This window comes from Siphateles boraxobius, unplaced genomic scaffold (assembly GCF_051911475.1).
Source record: "Siphateles boraxobius isolate OS27281-9 unplaced genomic scaffold, OSU_SipBor_1 223, whole genome shotgun sequence".
NCBI lineage: Eukaryota > Metazoa > Chordata > Actinopteri > Cypriniformes > Leuciscidae > Siphateles > Siphateles boraxobius.
Window position 1 is genome coordinate 317,574 of NW_027508837.1, and position 24,007 is coordinate 341,580.

At 41.2% G+C, this 24,007-nt stretch overlaps 2 protein-coding genes across 2 annotated transcripts; both read right to left on the reverse strand.

The window, feature by feature from the left end:
* Positions 1 to 922: 922 nt before the first annotated feature.
* Positions 923 to 3,431, reverse strand: rpl37a (ribosomal protein L37a). Its single transcript, XM_077240281.1, has 4 exons — positions 3,396 to 3,431; positions 2,420 to 2,548; positions 1,372 to 1,454; positions 923 to 1,293 (listed from the first exon to the last, which is right to left on the reverse strand). Exons 1-4 carry the CDS (start codon positions 3,396 to 3,398, stop codon positions 1,230 to 1,232), a joined length of 279 nt encoding a protein of 92 aa, XP_077096396.1. The 5' UTR covers positions 3,399 to 3,431; the 3' UTR covers positions 923 to 1,229.
* Positions 3,432 to 4,089: 658 nt separating this feature from the next.
* pfklb (phosphofructokinase, liver b) lies at positions 4,090 to 23,512 on the reverse strand. The gene is made up of 22 exons (XM_077240284.1): positions 23,277 to 23,512; positions 22,657 to 22,730; positions 22,299 to 22,376; positions 17,263 to 17,452; positions 14,980 to 15,145; positions 14,789 to 14,833; positions 14,179 to 14,287; positions 13,566 to 13,661; positions 13,384 to 13,476; positions 12,636 to 12,761; positions 12,490 to 12,554; positions 12,344 to 12,407; positions 11,390 to 11,536; positions 10,406 to 10,476; positions 9,928 to 10,015; positions 9,311 to 9,463; positions 7,686 to 7,850; positions 7,372 to 7,433; positions 6,917 to 7,028; positions 6,735 to 6,834; positions 5,650 to 5,755; positions 4,090 to 5,544 (listed from the first exon to the last, which is right to left on the reverse strand). Exons 1-22 carry the CDS (start codon positions 23,356 to 23,358, stop codon positions 5,397 to 5,399), a joined length of 2,340 nt encoding a protein of 779 aa, XP_077096399.1. The 5' UTR covers positions 23,359 to 23,512; the 3' UTR covers positions 4,090 to 5,396.
* Positions 23,513 to 24,007: the final 495 nt, after the last annotated feature.

A 24,007-nucleotide genomic window follows, 5' to 3' on the forward strand; every position in this document is an offset into this window, starting at 1 on the left:
TTGATCATTTCAGAGCACCTTCATAGAAATTCAAAGGAAAATAACAGTTAATGTGTCAAAACTCATTAAAGGAGCTCTACAAAAGACAATAGTGTCATTATTCAGCTCGATTCAGTTCATATTTTTGAGTGCAGTCAGATTGATGTTTATGTATGTTGATGGTCTTACAACCTGAGAACTCTTTCTATATCCACAGATGTTTTCCTTTTGAGTTTCCATCACTTTTAATCTAGTCTTGCATGATATTTCTAGTCATTCATAATTACTGCAAGGGATATCTAACATGTATTTTTTGAGAATCAAACTCAAGGTTCCAGAAGTATTTTTCCCATTCATTTTTCACCATATGGATTAAAAAAAAACCTTTGTTATAAGTGACAAATTGAACCAATCAGATATGAGGAAAATCACAACACAAACTATGATTTGAAGCAATCTGACAGGTATGAGACTGTGATTTTAGCAGCTTAAGTGAAGGAAAGAATTATTCCACTTTAAAAAAAAGCATTAGCATTAGTCCCAAATATGTGAAAATGGTGACGTTGTGCACGTGTGATATCGCTTGTGTATATATATATACACACACACACGTGCTGTCAAATCAATTAATCTCATTGAATATTTGTTTAACAAATATATTTACACAGAGACTTTTGTTAGATGCAACTAATCGATTTTACAGCACTTTTATATATATATATATATTATATGCTTTTTTCCTACTCAAGATTGGTGTAATAGCACCAATAGAGCATCATGGGTAATGTAGTTCTCAGGAATTGAGCTGTTAAACAGGATTAATAAAAAAGTCAGTTAACGTGGGCTGACGGATTCAGCGGAAGCAAATCCCCTCGATTAACAACCTCGTAACTCTGTCTGTCTTTAAAAGTTTACGAGTTATCGTGAATAATCAACTTCCCCGTTGAGAAAATGAACGTTTTTATTTCCAGACCCAGACTGTTACTCTTCAGCACAATTTAGATTACATTTCCGTGGGAATCAGAGTTTTCACATTCCCTTTCCAAACTAATTTTCCCTCATTAAATCTGATTATTTTAGAAACGCAAATCTACACCATGATCATGCAAATTCAAACGTTTCGTTTTGCAATGAAATAAGACAGAAGCAAGTCCCGCTCTAGACTCAGGTTTATTATGGGATGTTCCAACGAGCCACAGAGAAACACAGTCCGATAGGGAATGAAGATCTGTACACAACCAGCGTGCGGTTTACTGGTCCTTGAGCTCCTTCAGCCTCTTGATGGCAGATTTAACCGTGACGGCTGACGTTGTGCTGTGGAAGAGACCGAGCGAGACGTCAGAGTATTTAACATTAGATGAAGCTTTGATTAGGAATGGCATTCGCTCTTACTTGTATGTCCAGGCGCCGCCAGCCACAGTTTTCATGCAGGATCCACAATGCCAGATACCGACAGCCTTTCTCTTCATCTTAGTCTGAACACACAAACAAACATCGGACCATTCATATTTGGTATGGAATATTGCAGTGCTTATTCTGAATGATCTACAGGTGCACATCATCATTATAGTTTTAATAATCTAGAATCAGAATAAGTTCCTCTTGCAGCATCTCTTCTTTTCCCTGATGACGAGGGCGGGGCAAAATATTGGTAATATTGATAAATATTGGTAACCCAAATAAAATATGAAAGCTATTAATTTAAAATACATTAATTTTATATTTCCCGACAAAGATGCGTCATATATCCTACCGCTCTGCGCTTTGAGATGTGGGACACAATAGAGACAGTCATTCTCTTTCTAATATCTTCATGTTTTCTCCTGATGCTGTAAAAGTTCTGAAGAGTGAGTTTTATCTTACACAGGTCGACACATTTACGCTACGTTGGATTTTGCGCTGCCAGAAGCGAAACTAAAATCCCAGGCGTGAGTGAAATGCACTATACAAATAAACTTGAAGTGCCTTAGCGTAATAACAAGCACAAACGGTGTTTAATAGAATTTTGTGTGCAAGCAAAATGGTATCAGGCCTATTATACTCTCATTTTTACTGAGGTAAAGTAATAAAAAAAGCGCTGTAGGACAAATTAAAAGCAATCTAACGGAAGAATCGTTTACAATCTCCTTGTGAAAATGGGCGAGACGTGAATGAAGATTTGGGAAAAGAATCAAGATATTCCGCGTCTAATGGAATATTGATAAATTCGCTGATAATCGGGTGTCCAGATCGCAGAAACATAACACAAAGCCTACAAAGATTTACTGGCTCATGTGGCGTACCGCGAATCCAAACGTTTCCATGGATGCAATGTAACATTTAAACAAAGCTTTGCGCTTCACTCGTGTCGTAATATTCACGTAACAACAAATGTGTTTTGGCGAGCCAGTGCCGGTGATGCGGTAGTCAAGTTTCCCGGTTTACACACGACTGATCTCACCTTCCCACAGAAAGAACAGGTGTATTTGGCATGTTGGCTGATCTCAATCTTCTTCACCATCTTCCTGAGGGACGCACCGTAACGGGTGCCGTACTTCCCCACAATCCCCACCTTCTTGGTGCGCTTGGCCTGACGAGGAATCAGAAACATTAATCAATACGACATACTTCACAGAGACTTAAATAAATATGAGATACTTTACATAGGACACATTTTAATAAATATATGATACATTTTAATAAATATGGGATATATTTCACAGAGATTTCAATAAATATGAGATACTTTACATGGGACACGTTTCAATAAATACGGGATACTTTAAATAAAACATTTAAAAAATATGGGAAATTATAAATGACACATTTGGATCACAGAATTTCATAAAATCTGTTGATTTGCAGAAATGACTGGAGAGTGTGTTGAATGACTGAACTAATACTACAACATTAAATAAACATTTATATACGAGCTGTACAGCAATATGAGGCTAGCATCATCTCAGTGTTTAGAGGAAAAGTTTGTTTTACTGCAGAAAATACACCAGACTAACTTACACATCCGAGTTAATGACATGAACTAAACCAACTTCTACACTGCATTACGTTCATCTCTGATAACTAAACAACAGTAATAGTCAACTTCACACTCCTCAAACTATGTGCTGTTATGACTATAAACATCACGCCAAACTACATCTCATTTACGTGTTAATAAAGACGCGATTTCTCTAAACTGAATCGCTAAAGTCACTGTTTTCACACAATCATTCGACTCGGATTCAGAGCCGCGACTCACTGACACTAACAGCGCATCACAATAACATTTAAAGACGCTATCATCGTCTACTTCGACATATACAGCAGAGATCATGTTTAATTCACTCTTCCAAACACTGAGTAATGAGAAATGGCAGTTATATGAGAGCGATAGAGAAGATGTTTGAAGATTACTCTCTCGGGCCACAAACACTCACCATTTTAGCAGAAGAGGTGCGGATCCAAAAGAGACCGAGCAACTGCGCATGCGCGATTTACCAGCGCTGACGGTGAGGCATTATGGGATACCGGAGGACCAACTCCAGCAAACAGCCAGAAACACCGCACAGAATGTTATTATTATAATGTGCGATAATATGTTAGCTTCATACATAATCATCCCAGGATATATCCAGCAATAGCTTTTAAATAAAGAAAATATTCGCTTGTGTGTGAGCATGTGTATATGTTGGCGTCATTCATTTTTAAAAGTATAATTTCCTTATAAATATATATAAATTATATTATATAGTTTATTATATATAGCATTATATTATAATCATAATTATATATATAAAATAATATATACATATATTATATAATCACAAAATATTATTCTATATATTATCTATAAAATAAAATAATTATAATACAATTGGCTTAAAATTTTTTGTGTACATATATAAAAACATTTTATTATATACTAAATATAATTTTATATTAACTAAATTATTTGATTATATGCAATAATATATTACTGTATAATTATAACTATATATTTTTTATAAAATTATTATATTATAATCTTCAAATAAATAAATTATAATTAATAAACTAATTGTAGGTACATTGTCACTGATTTTATGCTGCTTCAGTAACAGTATTGTAGAAATATAGTACAAAACACAGAAATCAGCAGAAAATATCTATATTTATTTATGAACTTCAAAGGTTCAGACATGCAGATCTACATATTAATCTGTAAACGTGATTTAGGGTGAAAAATCGGCAGCATTTCTAGAGGAAACTCCTGAGTTACAATCAGAGGAAAATACAGACAAAACTACAAATCATTTCACAAATAAATCCTTTCAGCCTGAGAGACTTCAAATCTCTCAGAAACACAAGATCTTCCGTCGCAAACACACACAACCGTTCAAATATGAAGATTCATATTTATGAAGGAAATATTACAACAAGGCCAGTTGTTAAAACTAACAAAAACAAGACAAAGGCACAAGCACTAATACAACAACACACTAATCTCTTTAATATTGAGTTATTTCATGATGAAAGTACTTCATGAACACTAATGTCAGTGTGTCACATGATGAGGTCAGGGGTCAGGGTTGAGAACACTAGCGCCCCCTGCTGGAGAGGGGTTGTATGGGTCAGGGTTGAGAACACTAGCGCCCCCTGCTGGAGAGGGGTTGTATGGGTCAGGGGTCAGGGTTGAGAACACTAGCGCCCCCTGCTGGAGAGGGGTTGTATGGGTCAGGGTTGAGAACACTAGCGCCCCCTGCGGGAGAGGGGTTGTATGGGTCAGGGTTGAGAACACTAGCGCCCCCTGCGGGAGAGGTGTTACATGGGTCAGGGTTGAGAACACTAGCGCCCCCTGCTGGAGAGGGGTTGTATGGGTCAGGGGTCAGGGTTGAGAACACTAGCGCCCCCTGCTGGAGAGGGGTTGTATGGGTCAGGGTTGAGAACACTAGCGCCCCCTGCGGGAGAGGTGTTGTATGGGTCAGGGTTGAGAACACTAGCGCCCCCTGCTGGAGAGGTGTTGTATGGGTCAGGGTTGAGAACACTAGCGCCCCCTGCTGGAGAGGTGTTGTATGGGTCAGGGTTGAGAACACTAGCGCCCCCTGCTGGAGAGGTGTTGTATGGGTCAGGGTTGAGAACACTAGCGCCCCCTGCTGGAGAGGTGTTGTATGGGTCAGGGTTGAGAACACTAGCGCCCCCTGCTGGAGAGGTGTTGTATGGGTCAGGGTTGAGAACACTAGCGCCCCCTGCTGGAGAGGTGTTGTATGGGTCAGGGTTGAGAACACTAGCGCCCCTGCTGGAGAGGGGTTACATGGGTCAGGGTTGAGAACACTAGCGCCCCCTGCTGGAGAGGTGTTGTATGGGTCAGGGTTGAGAACACTAGCGCCCCCTGCTGGAGAGGTGTTACAGGGGTCAGGGTTGAGAACACTAGCGCCCCCTGCTGGAGAGGTGTTGAATCTCTAGAAGCCCGTCTCGATGCTGAGGGTCCGGCGGGTCACATGCTCGATCTCTCCTGTCACGTACTCGTCAAAACTGGTCTGATACTTCGCCAACATCTTCAGCATCGGACGCAGATTCAGCCACCACTGTTCCCTCGGCATCCTGTGCCTGCGCACACACACACACACACACACACACGTCAGAAACACACACACAGGTATTAATACGGTATTAATCTGCAGATGTTGACTGTTAGCGAGGTAAATCTCTCACTCGAAGTCGGTGTGTGTCTTGAGTTCGGTGACGGGACTGAACGACATGACCTTCTTCTTCATGCCGATCACACACGCCGTATCCTGAGCGTTCGCAAACACACGGCCTGCAACACACACATCGTTTATTATCTGGTCCATGTGTGCTTTTAGCATTTTATTCTGTTTTTTTATACATTTCAATTTAACTAATTTATACTCATTTTACTTTCAGTAATTTTGTCATATGCTTTCAATTTTTATTATTTTTCATTAAATCTATATATATTTTGCTGTTTTAGTAGTTTTGTTATTTTTTAAAATAATTTTATCTGTTTTTTTAAACTTCCATTTATTTCCCTTTTATTTAAATTTTTGTACTTATGTTAATTTTAAGTTTGTGGTTTTATTATTATTTTAATATTTCTATTTAGCTGTAATTTTTTTTTAAATTCAGTTTTAGTCATTTTGTTGTTTTTATAATGTTATTAGTTCTTTAAAAATATTTCTATTTAGTCGTAACTTATATTTCAGATTTTGCAATTTTGTTATGCGCTTTATAATTTAACATTTTTTAATATTTATCTTTAGCTGTAATTTTTATTTCAGTTTTTGTAATTGCGTGTTTTAAATCATTTTATTCTATTTTTTAAACTTCCATTTAGCTCTATTTATTTATTACAGTGTTTGTAATTTTGTGTGATTTTATCATTTTTTCAAGTTTTTTACATGCTTTTATTGTCATTTTAATATTTCTATTTAGCTATAATTTTTATTTAATTCAGTTTTAGTACATTTTTTGTACTTTTATAATTGTATTAATTTTTTAAAAATCCGTTTTTGTCATTTTGTTATGCGTTTTATATTTTTATTATTTCTATTTAGCTGTAATTTTTATTTATTGATTTGTGTTTTTATCATTAATTTTGTTTTTTAATATTTCTATTAAACTGTAATATAAATTGGTCATTTTTAGTAATTGTTATATGTTTTTATATTTATTTCAGGTTTAATAAAGGCAACATTTCTAATATTCATTTAAGTTTTTTAAGTCAAAGTTTACTTTATCACTTGATTTTATTTCAGCCCCATTGTTCAGTTCCTCACCCTGCCTGTAGGAGTCCCTCGTCTTCTCCGTCAGCCACAGCACAGACTTCACTCCCAGTTTAGTGCCAAAGTTCCTGTCGAACGGTGTGGGAACGCCACCCTGAACACACAGAACACATTACCAACAGCCTCATCCCTGCGGGCACGAGTGTCCCGGGGTCACCGGTCACATGACCTCTCACCTGCTGCAGGTGACCCAGCACGTTGACCCTGCAGTCGAACACACCTTTGCCCTCGGCGGAGTACAGGTTGTGGATGAAGTCAGTGGTGTAGTGCTTGTGGCACTTCTCATTCCTGCAGAGAACAGCATCAGTCCTCACACAACCCGTTCATTATGCTCATTATTACCAGTAACTTGAGTTATGTAATCAGATTACTTTTTCAAATAAGTAACGAAAGTTACTTTGTTTTCCAATTTATTGACTGACAGCTCTCCTGTCCTCACGTTGAGACAAATCGAAGTGCAGAGGCGTGAGAAAAAATTAACGCAATGTAACGTAACGCATTACTTTTCTAAAAAAAAGTAACTAAGTACCACAATTAGTTACTTTTTAAGGGATCAACGCAATATTGTAATGCATTACTTTTCGAAGTAACTTCCCCAACCCTGATTACACTGAAAGACTGCGAGCGTTACCTCAGAACGAGTCCTCTCTGAATATCATTCTTCATTTTATCGGTCAAATGCTCCACGTTTGTCTGTAAAATCAACATCACAATATTCACATAGAAAACAGCCGTTGTAAATTATAACATTATTTTGTGATTTTTACTGTATTTTTAAATTAATTATTTAGTTTATTATTTTTTTAATGAAGTATTAATTAAATAAATTCAGCTTTGATCACAGGAATAAGTTACACTTTTCTATACATTCACATAGAAAACATTTACTTTAAATTGTAATAATATTCCACTATTTGTACTGTATTTTTGATCATGTAAACACGCCTCCAGCTCGTGGATGCTGAACGGCTCCTCGTAGATGTAGACGGCGTCTGCGCCCACGGCGATACCGGTGGTGGTTGCTAGGTAACCGCAGTATCCGCCCATCGTCTCCACGATGAAGACGCGGCGCTTCGTTCCCGACGCAGACTGCTTGATTTTGTCGCAGCTCTGAGAAACAGACACACACACTGTTACAGACACAAACCATTACACACACACACACAGACACAAACACCAACACACACAGGTACAGACAAAAACCATTACACACACACACACACACACACACACAGTTACAGACACAAACACTGTTACAAACACACACACACAGTTACAGACACACACTGTTACACACAGTTACAGACACACACACAGTTACAGACACACACACAGTTACAGACACACACACAGTTACAGACACACACACAGGTACAGACAAAAACCATTACACACACACACACACACACACACACACACACACACACACACACACACACACACACAGTTACAGACACAAACACTGTTACAAACACATACACACACAAACACAGTTACAGACACACACACAGTTACAGACACACACACACACAGTTACAGACACACACACAAACAATGTTACAGACACACACACAAAAACTGTTACAGACACACACACAAAAACTGTTACAGACACACACACACACAGTTACAGACACACACACAGTCACAGACATACACACAGTCACAGACACACACACACACAGTCACAGACACACACACACACAGTCACAGACACACACACACACAGTCACAGACACACAGTCACAGACACACACACACACAGTCACAGACACACAGTCACAGACACACACACACACAGTTACAGACACACACACACAGTCACAGACACACACACACAGTCACAGACACACACACACACACACAGTTACAGACACACACACACACAGTTACAGACACACACACAGTTACAGACACACACACCCAGTTACAGACACACACACACACAGTTACAGACACACATACAGTTACAGACACACACACACACAGTTACAGACACACACACAGTTACAGACACACACACACACAGTTACAGACACACACACACACAGTTACAGACACACACACAGTTACAGACACACACACACACACAGTTACAGACACACACACACAGTTACAGACACACACACACACAGTTACAGACACACACACAGTTACAGACACACACACAGTTACAGACACACACACAGTTACAGACACACACAGTTACATACAGAAACACACACACACCATTACAGACACCTGTTACAGACACACACAGTTACATACACACACACACTGTTACACACACAGACAGACACACACACCGTTACAGACACACACACACACACACACACACACACTGTTACATACATACAGACAGACACACACACACACATACACACACACACACCCCGTTACAGACACACACACACACACACACACACACACTGTTACATATATACAGACACACACACTGTTACATACATACAGACAGACACACACAAACAGCATTACAGACACATGTTACAGACACACACACCCCGTCACACACACGCAGGATCACTGCGATCGGGTCGAGTGAGTCTCACCTCCATGGCGGCGTTCACCGCGGTGTCTGCGCCCAAACTGAAGTCTGTGCCGGGAACGTTGTTGCTGATCGTCGCCGGGATCACACACATCGGGATACAGAGCTCATCGTAGCGACCGCGAGCTTCAACCAGCTGAAGGACTCCTTCATACGCCTGCAGGAGAGAGCAGATACTCAACATAAACACACTCACTGACACACACACACACTCACTGACACACACACTCACTGACACACACACACACACACTCACTGACACACACACACACACACTCACTGACACACACACTCACTGACACACACACTCACTGACACACACACACTCACTGACACACACACACACACACTCACTGACACACACACACACACACACACACACTCACTGACACACACACACACACACACACACTCACTGACACACACACACACACTCACTGACACACACACACACTCACTGACACACACACACACTCACTGACACACACACACACACACACTCACTGACACACACTCACACTCACTGACACACACACACACTCACTGACACACACACACTGACACACACACACACACACTCACTGACACACACTCACTGACTGACACACACACACACAGTACCTCAAATCCACCAATCACCAGGAGCGACTGAATGCCGAATTTGCCAATGTTCTCCACGATTCTCTCCATGCAGGAGTTGGGCAGAGTTCTAAACACATATAAAACATCAATGAATGAATAAACAAACTCCAACAATTGAAAAACAGTAAAAACAATAACTTTGTGGATTCTAACAGTAATTATTTGAGGAGGTTAAGATATAAATTCTCCAGCGATCTCAGCCAATCAAAGTTTAGGTGATGTTTAATATACAGATATGGGGAGCCAGATGAACCAATGAGATCATACAGTGGGCGGGGCTAGTGTGATTGACAGCAGCATGTGGTTTGTGTGGATCCTGGATATACAGTTTCCTCTGATAACAGATCACTGTAAATTATAATGTATAATTTTCTGTAAGGCTGCTTTGAAATGATGTGTATTGTGCAAAGCGCTGTACAAATGAATGTGAATTGATGGATTATCTCAGTGAACTGACCGTTTGGTGCCCAGCAGTGACCCTCCCTGACCCGTCCATCCCGCCACATCGTGCCAGTGAACCTCCGTCAGCTGCAGGAACACGCGTGTCAGTCCATCACATGATCTGGTGTCGCCAAAAGTACCGACTTCCGTACCATTTTAAAAATGTTTCGCTTTGAGCGCCGTTAATATTTATTTCTCGAATTGCCTGAAAAACCTCCTCATGCGAGCGTAAAAACTTTTTTGCTATAAATGGGTGTTTTTGCAAAATTTACGTTTTTCCATTGGGCGTATTTTTAATTCGTAATTTCAATTCGCGCAATTTGAAGGGTTATGAAAACGCGGGTACAGATGTAGATTTACAACATGTTTTTGAAGCGCTGATCATTGTAGCCAATCACAGACATATCTGATGAGCTCGTGAACAAAACGGCCAATCAGAGGAGTTTACGACTCCGCTCAACGCGTCAGATTTTTTAAATTTCAGTATCGACGTGGTACCGAAGTCGGCACTTTTGACAACACTCACGCCCGTTTCACACATACTCCGTTTGCAGTGCGTATTTTCCCCGTACCCATGTTAATAGGCTCGAGCGTTCACACTGCACGACATAGCTAATGGATGGCACTCGTCTCTTCGTAGAGGTAAAAATATTTAAATGCAAAAGAAATGGTATGAGCTGCTTGGGAAACTTAACATATAAATCTATATAGAAGTAGGCATAATGCATTGAATAACACGTATAAACATGAATACGTCTGTGAAAAATGAAGACACATAACTACCTGTACGCTGAAACCCTTTTAGATTATTTTATAAAAGACGCTGATAGTAAAAATAGTAATTTGAAATAAAAAATAAAGAATAAATGTTGTGTTTGTGGTACAGCCGTAGATCAGTTACGCACTGCAAATGCAGCGTATGTGAAAGCACAATAGTGCGCCACACACACACTGCACAGAGAGAGAAAGAGAGAGAGCAGACCATGTGACTGATTCTCACCGCGCCATTGGCCAGCCCCTCGAAGCCGTCGTGAACGCTGTAAACCATGTGACCCTGAGCGAGTCCCACGCGCACCGCTGACCTCACAGCCGCATTCATCCCTGCAGCCGGAGCGCCCACGTTCAGGATCGCCATCGAGTGGTTACTCTGGAGGAACACACACACACACACACACACACACCCAAACAGGCAAACAAAAGCACACACAACACAAGTCTGTTTAATTGCTGTTTAAAGACGACATAAAACAGCCGTCAAACAGCTAAATGGTACTTTCTTTAATGTGAAAAAATGTGTACATTTCTATGTATTTATAATAAATAATTATTTTTTTAATAAAATATTAAAAGTTAAATTGTGTATATTGTATTTTTAATTTTAATTTTAAATGGTACTTTCTTTAATGTGAAAAAATGTGTACATTTCTATGTAAATTAAATGAAATTGTTTTAAATTAATTAAATTAAGAATTTAAATTAAATTGTGTATATTGTATTTTAATTATATAGTTGTAAAACAAATACTTTTACAATGACTATATATATATATACATATATATAAAATATAATATACATTTTTTTTAAAGACACATATGTTCGTGTTTATATATATGTGTGTGTGTGTGTGTGTGTGTGTCTTAAAAAAAATAAATGCATAATATAATAAATACACAGAATGTAAATTATATATATTATATGCATACATATATACATATATATTTTATATGCATATATATACATTTTATATGCATATATATATATATAAATCATTATTATATTATACTGTGATAGTATTGGTTTATATTATTCGACAAATACATTTTCAACTAAATATTTTAAAAAAACACTTGTTGATAATGTGCATGAGACACTTATTAGGACAGTAATTGGGTGTTTTTGATTAGATGTTTTAAAAGCACAAAGACAGTATATCGTGTATGAACGAGTCGGGCACCTTAGACGGAGCCGGATGATGATGAGCCAAGAGCTTGTACGTGTTCCAGTTATTCTCAAAACTCCTGCGATGAAGAAATAACTGATGAGTTCAGAGATTCATTCACATAAACAACACTCACAAAACAAACAACGAGTGAAACTCACTTTCCACGCAACTGAATGGCCTCTTCAAACCTCTTCTCATTCATGGCTTTCTGAACCTCTTTAGTCTAAAACACAGAAACACACACACGTGTGTTCTCTGCACTGCTCCAGCAGACTGAAGGTCAAGGGTCGCGTGTTTAACTCACCATGTTCACACACTCCATGAGCGGCAGACGCATGGCCTGATTCCCCGACAGACCGATCACGACAGCGGACGTCTCAGGAGTCGCTTCCAGCAGCGCAACCACAGCTTCTACACCCATCTTACTGCTCTACACACACACACACACACACACACACACAGACACAGACACAGACACACACACACACACACACACACACAGACACACACACACACACACACACACACACAATTAGCGGCTTTCTGACCCAAGGCCATTTAACACACTATTCTAACACAATACCACAGAAGAAAAAATAAAAGAAGATCATTGTGACTTTTCATTTCGTAATTCTGATTAATTTATTGCAATACAATTTTTTTTATATATATTATTTATGAGATTTTCAGTTTTTTATTCCAGGGCGAAACAAGCTTTTATACAAAAGAAAGGTAAAAAAATAAAAAATAAGATGAGATGAAGTAACGCAAAAGACAAACCCACGTTTTATTCATCTGTGCTGCATCCAGAGTAAGTGTGTGTGTGTGTGTGTGTGTGTGTGTGTGTGTGTGTGTGTGTGTGTGTGTGTGAGAGACACAGAGAAAGATAGGGTGTGTGTTTGTGTGTATATGTGCAAGAGTGTGCATCTGTACGTGAGTGTGCGAGTGTGTATGCGAGAGAGAGAGAGAAAGAGAGTGTGTGTTTGTGTGTATATGTGCGCGTGCACGAGTGTGCGCGTGTGTGTGTGTGTGTGTGGTGAACATGGACTCACCAGGACTCTGTCAAAGGCAGACGGTGTTCCTCCTCTCTGAACGTGACCCAGTACAGTGACCCGTGTGTCGTAACCCAACCGCTGAACCACCAGCTGCACACACACACACACACACACACACACACGGTTAGAACACGAGTCTGAAGATCTCCACAGCTGAACATCATCCTTGAGAGTCTCACATCTTTGACGTAGTTGGATGAGATCAGCTGGCCGTGTTTGTCGATCGCTCCTTCTGCGATGATCACGATGTTCAGACGAGAGCCTTTACTGCGACTCTGATCACACACACACACACACACACACACACACACACACACACACACACACACACACACACACACACACACACACACACACACACACTAAAGTCAAATACTTTCTACAAGCTAAAATATTGCACTATTATTCAAAATAAAACTGAAATCAGTAAATCACAGTAAATGTGGTTATATATCAGGTGTTTTTCCAGTCAAAATAAAGTTTGATGGTTTGAAATTGATTTGAAAATAAATTAATTAATACAGCCATAAATATTACTAAGTACATTTTACAGCTGTAATGTAAAATAATTTTTATTTTATTTTAGTAGTAATATTTCTTATTTTGCTTTATTTAGTAGTAATAATATTTTTTATTATAATAATATTTTTATATTCACTATAAAATGTTTTGGTTATATAAAAATGTATGATTATATTCATTTGTCCAATTACATCTGAGCCCGTGATATTTTCACACCATGGGTTTTCTTTAAGTGTCAGTGTTTCGAGGATCATGAGGCCGGACTCTGACCTCTCCCAGTCGAGCGCACATATGATCCTCCCAGTCGTCCTCTGGCGGAGCCTCCGGGATGAAGAGCCAGTCAGCGCCGGACGCCAGAGCCGAGACCACAGCCAGATACCTGAGAACCACACACACAGGATCAGACCAGACCGGATCAGACCAGACCGGATCAGATCAGACCAGACCGGATCAGATCAGACCAGACCGGATCAGACCAGACCGGATCAGATCAGACCAGACCGGACCAGACCAGATTAGACCAGACCGGATAAGACCAGACCAGATCAGACCAGAACGGATCAGACCAGACCGGATCAGACCAGACCGGATCAGATCAGACCAGACCGGATCAGATCAGACCAGACCGGATAAGACCAGACCGGACCAGATTAGACCAGACCGGATCAGACCAGACCGGATCAGACCGGACCAGACCAGACCAGACCGGATCAGACCAGACCAGATCAGACCAGAACGGATCAGACCAGACCGGATCAGACCGGACCAGACCAGACCAGACCGGACCAGACCAGATCAGACCGGACCGGACCAGACCGGATCAGACCAGACCAGATCAGATCAGATCCACATGGCCTCAAGAATAATAACAGTAACTGACCCGCAGTGGCGGCCCATCACCTCCAGCACAAACGTCCTCTGATGACTGAAACACAGGAGAGAGAGAGAGAGAGAGAGAGTGGCTGTGTGTTCCACACACACCAAACACACTGAGCATGTGTATTCATGAGTCACTGTAAGCATCAAATGTCATCACGTGTGTGTGTGTGTGAGTGTATACACATGTGTGACCTCTGTGCCGTGGTGGTGATGGCATCAATAACTTCCATGATTCGATGCAGAGCAGAATCGGCTCCGATTGTCATGTCAGTTCCACAGAAATCATTATCAATGGATCCAACCAAACCCACGATGTTCAGACGAGTAAACTGCTGCGCCAGAGAGTCCGTGATCCGGCCTGGAACACACACACACACACACACTCTTTCAATCCTCAGCTCAGTGCAAATCTGGAATAACCTTTTTTACAACTGTCCTCAAGTCCTGCTGAAAACCTGCAGATCAGGATCTGGTTTCAGTGCAGGAGAGGTGAACGATCACTTACACACAAACAGTGTTAATACCGTGAACTAAAACATTTGAGATGGAGCGAGTCAGTCAGTGAGTGAGTGAGCGAGTCAGTGAGTGAGTCACTGAGTGAGTGAATGAGTGAGTCAGTGAGTGAATGAGTGAGTCAGTGAGTGAGTGAGCGAGTCAGTGAGTGAATGAGTGAGTCAGTGAGTGAATGAGTGAGTCAGTGAGTGAGTCACTGAGTGAGTGAGTGAATGAGTCAGTGAGTGAGTGAGTGAGTGAGTGAGTCACTGAGTGAGTGAGTGAGTCACTGAGTGAGTGAGTGAGTCACTGAGTGAGTGAGTGAGTCACTGAGTGAGTGAGTGAGTCACTGAGTGAGTGAGTGAGTCACTGAGTGAGTGAGTGAGTCACTGAGTGAGTGAGTGAGTCACTGAGTGAGTGAGTCACTGAGTGACTGAGTGAGTGAGTGAGTCACTGAGTGAGTGAGTGAGTGACTGAGTGAGTGAGTGAGTCACTGAGTGAGTGAGTGAGTCACTGAGTGAGTGAGTGAGTCACTGAGTGAGTGAGTGAGTCACTGAGTGAGTGAGTGAGTCACTGAGTGAGTGAGTGAGTCACTGAGTGAGTGAGTGAGTCACAGAGTGAGTGAGTGAGTCACTGAGTGAGTGAGTGAGTCACTGAGTGAGTGAGTGAGTCACTGAGTGAGTGAGTCACTGAGTGAGTGAGTCACTGAGTGAGTGAGTGAGTGAGTCACTGAATGAGTGAGTGAGTCACTGAGTGACTGAGTGAGTCACTGAGTGACTGAGTGAGTGAGTGAGTGAGTCACTGAGTGAGTGAGTGAGTGAGTGAGTCACTGAGTGAGTGAGTGAGTCACTGAGTGACTGAGTGAGTGAGTGAGTGAGTCACTGAGTGAGTGAGTGAGTGAGTGAGTCACTGAGTGAGTGAGTCACTGAGTGAGTGAGTGAGTGAGTGTCACTGAGTGAGTGAGTGAGTCACTGAGTGACTGAGTGAGTGAGTGAGTGAGTCACTGAGTGAGTGAGTGAGTGAGTGAGTCACTGAGTGAGTGAGTCACTGAGTGAGTGAGTGAGTCACTGAGTGACTGAGTGAGTGAGTGAGTGAGTCACTGAGTGAGTGAGTGAGTGAGTGAGTCACTGAGTGAGTGAGTGTCACTGAGTGAGTGAGTGAGTCACTGAGTGAGTGAGTGAGTCACTGAGTGAGTGAGTGAGTCACTGAGTGAGTGAGTGAGTCACTGAGTGAGTGAGTGAGTCACTGAGTGAGTGAGTGAGTCACTGAGTGAGTGAGTGAGTGAGTCACTGAGTGAGTGAGTGAGTGAGTCACTGAGTGAGTGAGTGAGTGAGTCACTGAGTGAGTGAGTCACTGAGTGAGTGAGTGAGTGAGTCACTGAGTGAGTGAGTGAGTGAGTCACTGAGTGAGTGAGTGAGTGAGTCACTGAGTGAGTGAGTGAGTGAGTCACTGAGTGAGTGAGTGAGTGAGTGAGTCACTGAGTGAGTGAGTGAGTCACTGAGTGAGTGAGTGAGTGAGTGAGTGAGTCACTGAGTGAGTGAGTGAGTGAGTGAGTGAGTGAGTCACTGAGTGAGTCAGTGAGTGAGTCAGTGAGTGAGTCAGTGAGTGAGTCAGTGAGTGAGTGAGTGAGTCACTGAGTGAGTGAGTGAGTGAGTCACTGAGTGAGTGAGTGAGTGAGTCACTGAGTGAGTGAGTGAGTCACTGAGTGAGTGAGTGAGTGAGTGAGTCACTGAGTGAGTGAGTGAGTGAGTCACTGAGTGAGTGAGTGAGTCACTGAGTGAGTGAGTGAGTGAGTGAGTCACTGAGTGAGTGAGTGAGTCACTGAGTGAGTGAGTGAGTGAGTGAGTCACTGAGTGAGTGAGTGAGTCACTGAGTGAGTGAGTGAGTGAGTCAGTCAGTGAGGGAGTCAGTGAGTGAGTGAGTGAGTGAGTGAGTGAGTCACTGAGTGAGTGAGTGTGAGTGTGTGTGTGTGTGTGTGTTTACCCTGCTGCACCAGCTCTGCCAGTAGGCTCCTCCACTCGCTGCGGAAGATGTTGGCCCCGGTGAGGCTGCCGTCTCCTCCACACACACACAGGTTCGTGATGCCGCGCTGGAGCAGGTGAAACGCCGCGGATAAACGACCCTCTCGAGTCGTGAAGGACTTACAGCGGGCGCTGCCGATGATGGTGCCACCCTGACCACAGGAGAAGGGAACACATGATCAGTGGCAATCGCACACATACACTTTTGGTTCCCTATCTTTTTGGAGACTCTCCGTAATGGTTTTTATACAGTACAAACTGTATATTCTGTCCCCTTACACTAACCCTACCCATAACACACACCCACACACACTAACCTTATCCTTAAGCCTACCCATCTCACACACACACACACACACACACACACTAACCCTACCCATCACACACACACTAACCCTACCCATCACACACACACACACACTAACCTTATCCTTAAGCCTACCCATCACACACACACACACACACACACACAAACCCTACCCATCACACACATACTAACCCTACCCATCACACACACACACACTAACCATACCCATCACACACACACACACACACAAACCCTACCCATCACACACTAACCCTACCCATCACACACACACACACACACTAACCCTACCCACCTCACACTCACACACACACACACACACACTAAACCTACCCATCACACACACACACTAACCCTACCCATCACACACACACACACACACACACACACCTACACACACACACACACACACACACACACACACACACACACACTAAACCTACCCATCACACAGAAACGCATTCAACTTATTGCATAATGCACAATTTTCACACTATTTTTAAACAAAACTGAATTATACAGTATACACTGCGAGTTGACCACACCCAATTGACCAGTGAGCGTAGATGTGATGCAAACGCTGCTGTAATCTCACACTTAATCTGCTGCTTTAATCTCAATCCTGCTGCTGTCAGGCAGAGGAGGATGATTGACAGCTCAAGATGATTGACAGCTCAGTGCTTCTGCAGAAACCCACCGGGAACTTATTAGAACTTTTAAACCCGTTTACTTATTCATTACATGTTTGATGCTCCTGGTTTCATGGTCAGGCTTCCCTTTAAAGTTGTTTTCAGGCTCTACTAGAACAGGTTTTCCTGATTGAATGTTGATTATTTTCCTCATATTCTCCATTGTTGCGGCTCCTCTCTTCCCAGTCTGTCAGTAACGCTCTGTTTACTTCCTGTCTCTATGAAGCCCCTCCTTCTGAAAAGCACACTGTGCTCTGATTGGTCGGCTGGAGCAGTGTGTTGTGATTGGTCGAGTGCTTCGAGTGTGTTTGTGAAATGTCCCACTCCTTACCATAACCGCCAGTTAAACACACTACTAACTAACTCAACCAGGCCCCGCCCCTTTATTCTGCGTATGAATTATTATAATGAGGAATATTGTGACGTGTTCGTTCCCGGAAGAAACTCAAGATACAATGGAGGCGTTTCAGGAGTTCAGAAACACTGACACTGATATAGAGAAGAACTGGAGCTTTCTCATGATCAAACAACAACACTACACACAGATGAACACTACACACTACACACAGATGAACACTACACACTAAACACAGATGAACACTACACACTACACACAGATGAACACTACACACTACACACAGATGAACACTACACGCTACACACAGATGAACACTACACGCTACACACAGATGAACACTACACGCTACACACAGATGAACACTACACACAGATGAACACTACACACAGATGAACACTACACACAGATGAACACTACACACTAAACACAGATGAACACTACACACTAATGAACACTACACACTAATGAACACTACACACTGATGAACACTACACACTAATGAACACTACACACTAATGAACACTACACACTAATGAACACTACACACTAATGAACACTACACACTAATGAACACTACACACTGATGAACACTACACACTGATGAACACTACACACAGATGAACACTACACACTAAACACAGATGAACACTACACACTACACACAGATGAACACTACACACTACACACAGATGAACACTACACACTACACACAGATGAACACTACACACAGATAAACACTACACACTACACACAGATGAACACTACACACTAAACACAGATGAACACTACACACTAAACACAGATGAACACTACACACTACACACAGATGAACACTACACACTACACACAGATGAACACTACACACTAAACACAGATGAACACTACACACTACACACAGATGAACACTACACACTACACACAGCTGAACACTACACACTAAACACAGATGAACACTACACACTACACACAGATGAACACTACACACTACACACAGATGAACACTACACACTACACACAGATGAACACTACACACAGATGAACACTACACACAGATGAACACTACACACTGATGAACACTACACACTAATGAACACTACACACTAATGAACACTACACACTGATGAACACTACACACTGATGAACACTACACACTAATGAACACTACACACTAATGAACACTACACACTGATGAACACTACACACTGATGAACACTACACACTGATGAACACTACACACTAATGAACACTACACACTAATGAACACTACACACTGATGAACACTACACACTGATGAACACTACACACTGATGAACACTACACACTGATGAACACTACACACTAATGAACACTACACACTAATGAACACTACACACTGATGAACACTACACACTAATGAACACTACACACTAATGAACACTACACACTAATGAACACTACACACTAATGAACACTACACACTAATGAACACTACACACTGATGAACACTACACACTGATGAACACTACACACTAATGAACACTACACACTAATGAACACTACACACTGATGAACACTACACACTGATGAACACTACACACTGATGAACACTACACACTGATGAACACTACACACTGATGAACACTACACACTAATGAACACTACACACTGATGAACACTACACACTGATGAACACTACACACTGATGAACACTACACACTGATGAACACTACACACTAAACACAGATGAACACTACACACTAAACACAGATGAACACTACACACTAAACACAAATGAACACTACACACCAAACACTGATGAACACAACACACTAAACACAGATGAACACTACACACTACACACTGATGAACACTACACACTAAACACTGATGAACACTACACACTAAACAGAGATGAACACTACACACTAAACAGAGATGAACACTACACACTAAACACTGATGAACACTACACACTGATGAACACTACACACTGATGAACACTACACACTGATGAACACTACACACTGATGAACACTACACACTGATGAACACTACACACTGATGAACACTACACACTGATGAACACTACACACTGATGAACACTACACACTGATGAACACTACACACTGATGAACACTACACACTAAACAGAGATGAACACTACACACTGATGAACACTACACACTGATGAACACTACACACTAATGAACACTACACACTAATGAACACTACACACTAATGAACACTACACACTAATGAACACTACACACTAATGAACACTACACACTGATGAACACTACACACTGATGAACACTACACACTGATGAACACTACACACTGATGAACACTACACACTGATGAACACTACACACTAATGAACACTACACACTGATGAACACTACACACTGATGAACACTACACACTGATGAACACTACACACTGATGAACACTACACACTAATGAACACTACACACTGATGAACACTACACACTGATGAACACTACACACTAATGAACACTACACACTAATGAACACTACACACTGATGAACACTACACACTGATGAACACTACACACTGATGAACACTACACACTAAACACAGATGAACACTACACACTAAACACAGATGAACACTACACACTAAACACAAATGAACACTACACACCAAACACTGATGAACACAACACACTAAACACAGATGAACACTACACACTACACACTGATGAACACTACACACTAAACACTGATGAACACTACACACTAAACAGAGATGAACACTACACACTAAACAGAGATGAACACTACACACTAAACACTGATGAACACTACACACTGATGAACACTACACACTGATGAACACTACACACTGATGAACACTACACACTGATGAACACTACACACTGATGAACACTACACACTGATGAACACTACACACTGATGAACACTACACACTAAACAGAGATGAACACTACACACTGATGAACACTACACACTAAACACTGATGAACACTACACACTAAACAGAGATGAACACTACACACTAAACACAGATGAAAACTACACACAGATGAACACTACACACAGATGAACACTACACACAGATGAACACTACACACAGATGAACACTACACACTAAACACAGATGAACACTACACACTGATGAACACTACACACTAAACACTGATGAACACTACACACAGATGAACACTACACACTAAACACTGATGAACACAACACACTAAACACAGATGAACACTACACACTAAACACTACACACTAAACACAGATGAACACTACACACTAAACACAGATGAAAACTACACACTGATGAACACTACACACTAAACACAGATGAACACTACCGACTACACACAGATGAACACTACACACTAAACACTGATGAACACTACACACTGATGAACACTACACACTAAACACTACACACTAAACACAGATGAACACTACACACTGATGAACACTACACACTAAACACAGATGAACACTACCGACTACACACAGATGAACACTACACACTAAACACTGATGAACACTACACACTAAACACAGATGAACACTACACACTAAACACAGATGAACACTACACACTAAACACAGATGGAGACGGTGCTCAAGTGTCTCAGACTTACAAGCTGAATGATGTTGGTGACGCTCTGCCAGTTGGCGAGTTTGATATGATCACCTCCATCAACCAGGCCTTGATAACCCTGAGAGAGAGAGTGAGAGAGAGAGAGAGAGAGAGAGAGAGAGAGAGAGAGAGAGAGAGGGAGAGAGAGAGAGAGAGAGAGAGAGAGAGAGAGATCTAAATTTGTCATAGTATACAGAAATGTTGATTAATTGTTCTACTTACCTTTATTTATTTATCTTTCAATTCTTTGTATGTATGTATGTATATGTGAAGCAATGAACCACATTTGAATTGAATTGAAAGAGAGAGCTACGAATCACACAAGCTCTTAGTGTCTCTCGCCCAGCAGAAGCTCCTACCTCATAGATCAGGTAGACTTTGGCACCTACAAAGATGCCCATGCGTGTTACAGCACGAACAGCAGCATTCATACCTGCAGAAATCACAGACACACACACACACACACACACACACACACAACAAAATGCATTTAATGTATAAGCAACAACTACAGATACATTTGACAAACTGTGTATGCAATGCACAATGCAATCTGGCAACACACACAACATGCAGTGCCAATTTAACGAGCAAACAATTCCATGAACAAACAAAAGCAGCACAAGAAGACACTAGATAGTGCTCGTGACACAAAGTGCTGCTCCAATAAGTTACATAACAGTCAGTTCATGCATTACTTCTGCCCCAGATACTCTCATATAACAGAAAAAACTGAGAAAATTAGGAAATGAAACCAGAAACCCTTTGCAATAGTTTTAGCAGTGTGTGCACGAGTGGATTCCTCTACAACAGGTAGTAAAACACATTTCTATATTTCCACATTGCTTGCACGCAGATGTACTGAGATTGAAGAATGCGTGAGACGCGTTTAAAATGCATCGCACTCTCGCGTCTGAAACGCTCTTTGTCCAGAATGTTTGTTTGTCCGTAATGCTTTTATTATGATGATGTTGTTTACCCTGCGCGTCCCCGCCGCTGGTCAGGACCGCGATGGCTTTCCCCGCGCCGCTCATCCGCAGCTTCTCAAAGTCCACATGCATGATGGAAGATCACTAATATAAACCCTGAACAGAGGAAAAACACTCGCACTGGTTCCCAGTTAAAAGCTTCTGGCATTCACCGCACGTAGCGCACGAATTGTGTCGGCGGCGCGCACGTACGCGCGTCTCGCTTCGCCTATTGTTTGTTCTGCGCGCTCCCGCCTCTGCTCGTTTTCGAATTATCTCCACAATTAGACTAAGATTACAGATGATCGAATAGATATTTGACTTAAACTGAGTAATGAAACAATGAATGCAATAGAGACTCGATAATTCCTCAATTAAAACTAATGCTGACTGAAGCAGTTCATGACATAGGCTAATGTGTAATGTTTTAAACGTAAAAAGTTAATGAGTTAAAAGAGTAATGTTATGTTTAGTGAGAGACAGTGGAAAAACATTAACCTCTTCTGTAACCCTTAAAAAGCGTTATTATGCGAGAACTGTATTTTTGTTTTTTTATAGCAATAACACTACAGAGTCATACAAAACACTTGAATCTATACAAAAATTTGATCACAATTATGCATTTTGTATAAAAAAAATCAATAATACATCTATTACATCAAGTAGCCTATCCTTTCCAACAGCTGAGATGTCTTAACAGCTTTACGATTGTTCTGTATTAAAGTCAAAGTGTCGTAAAAAA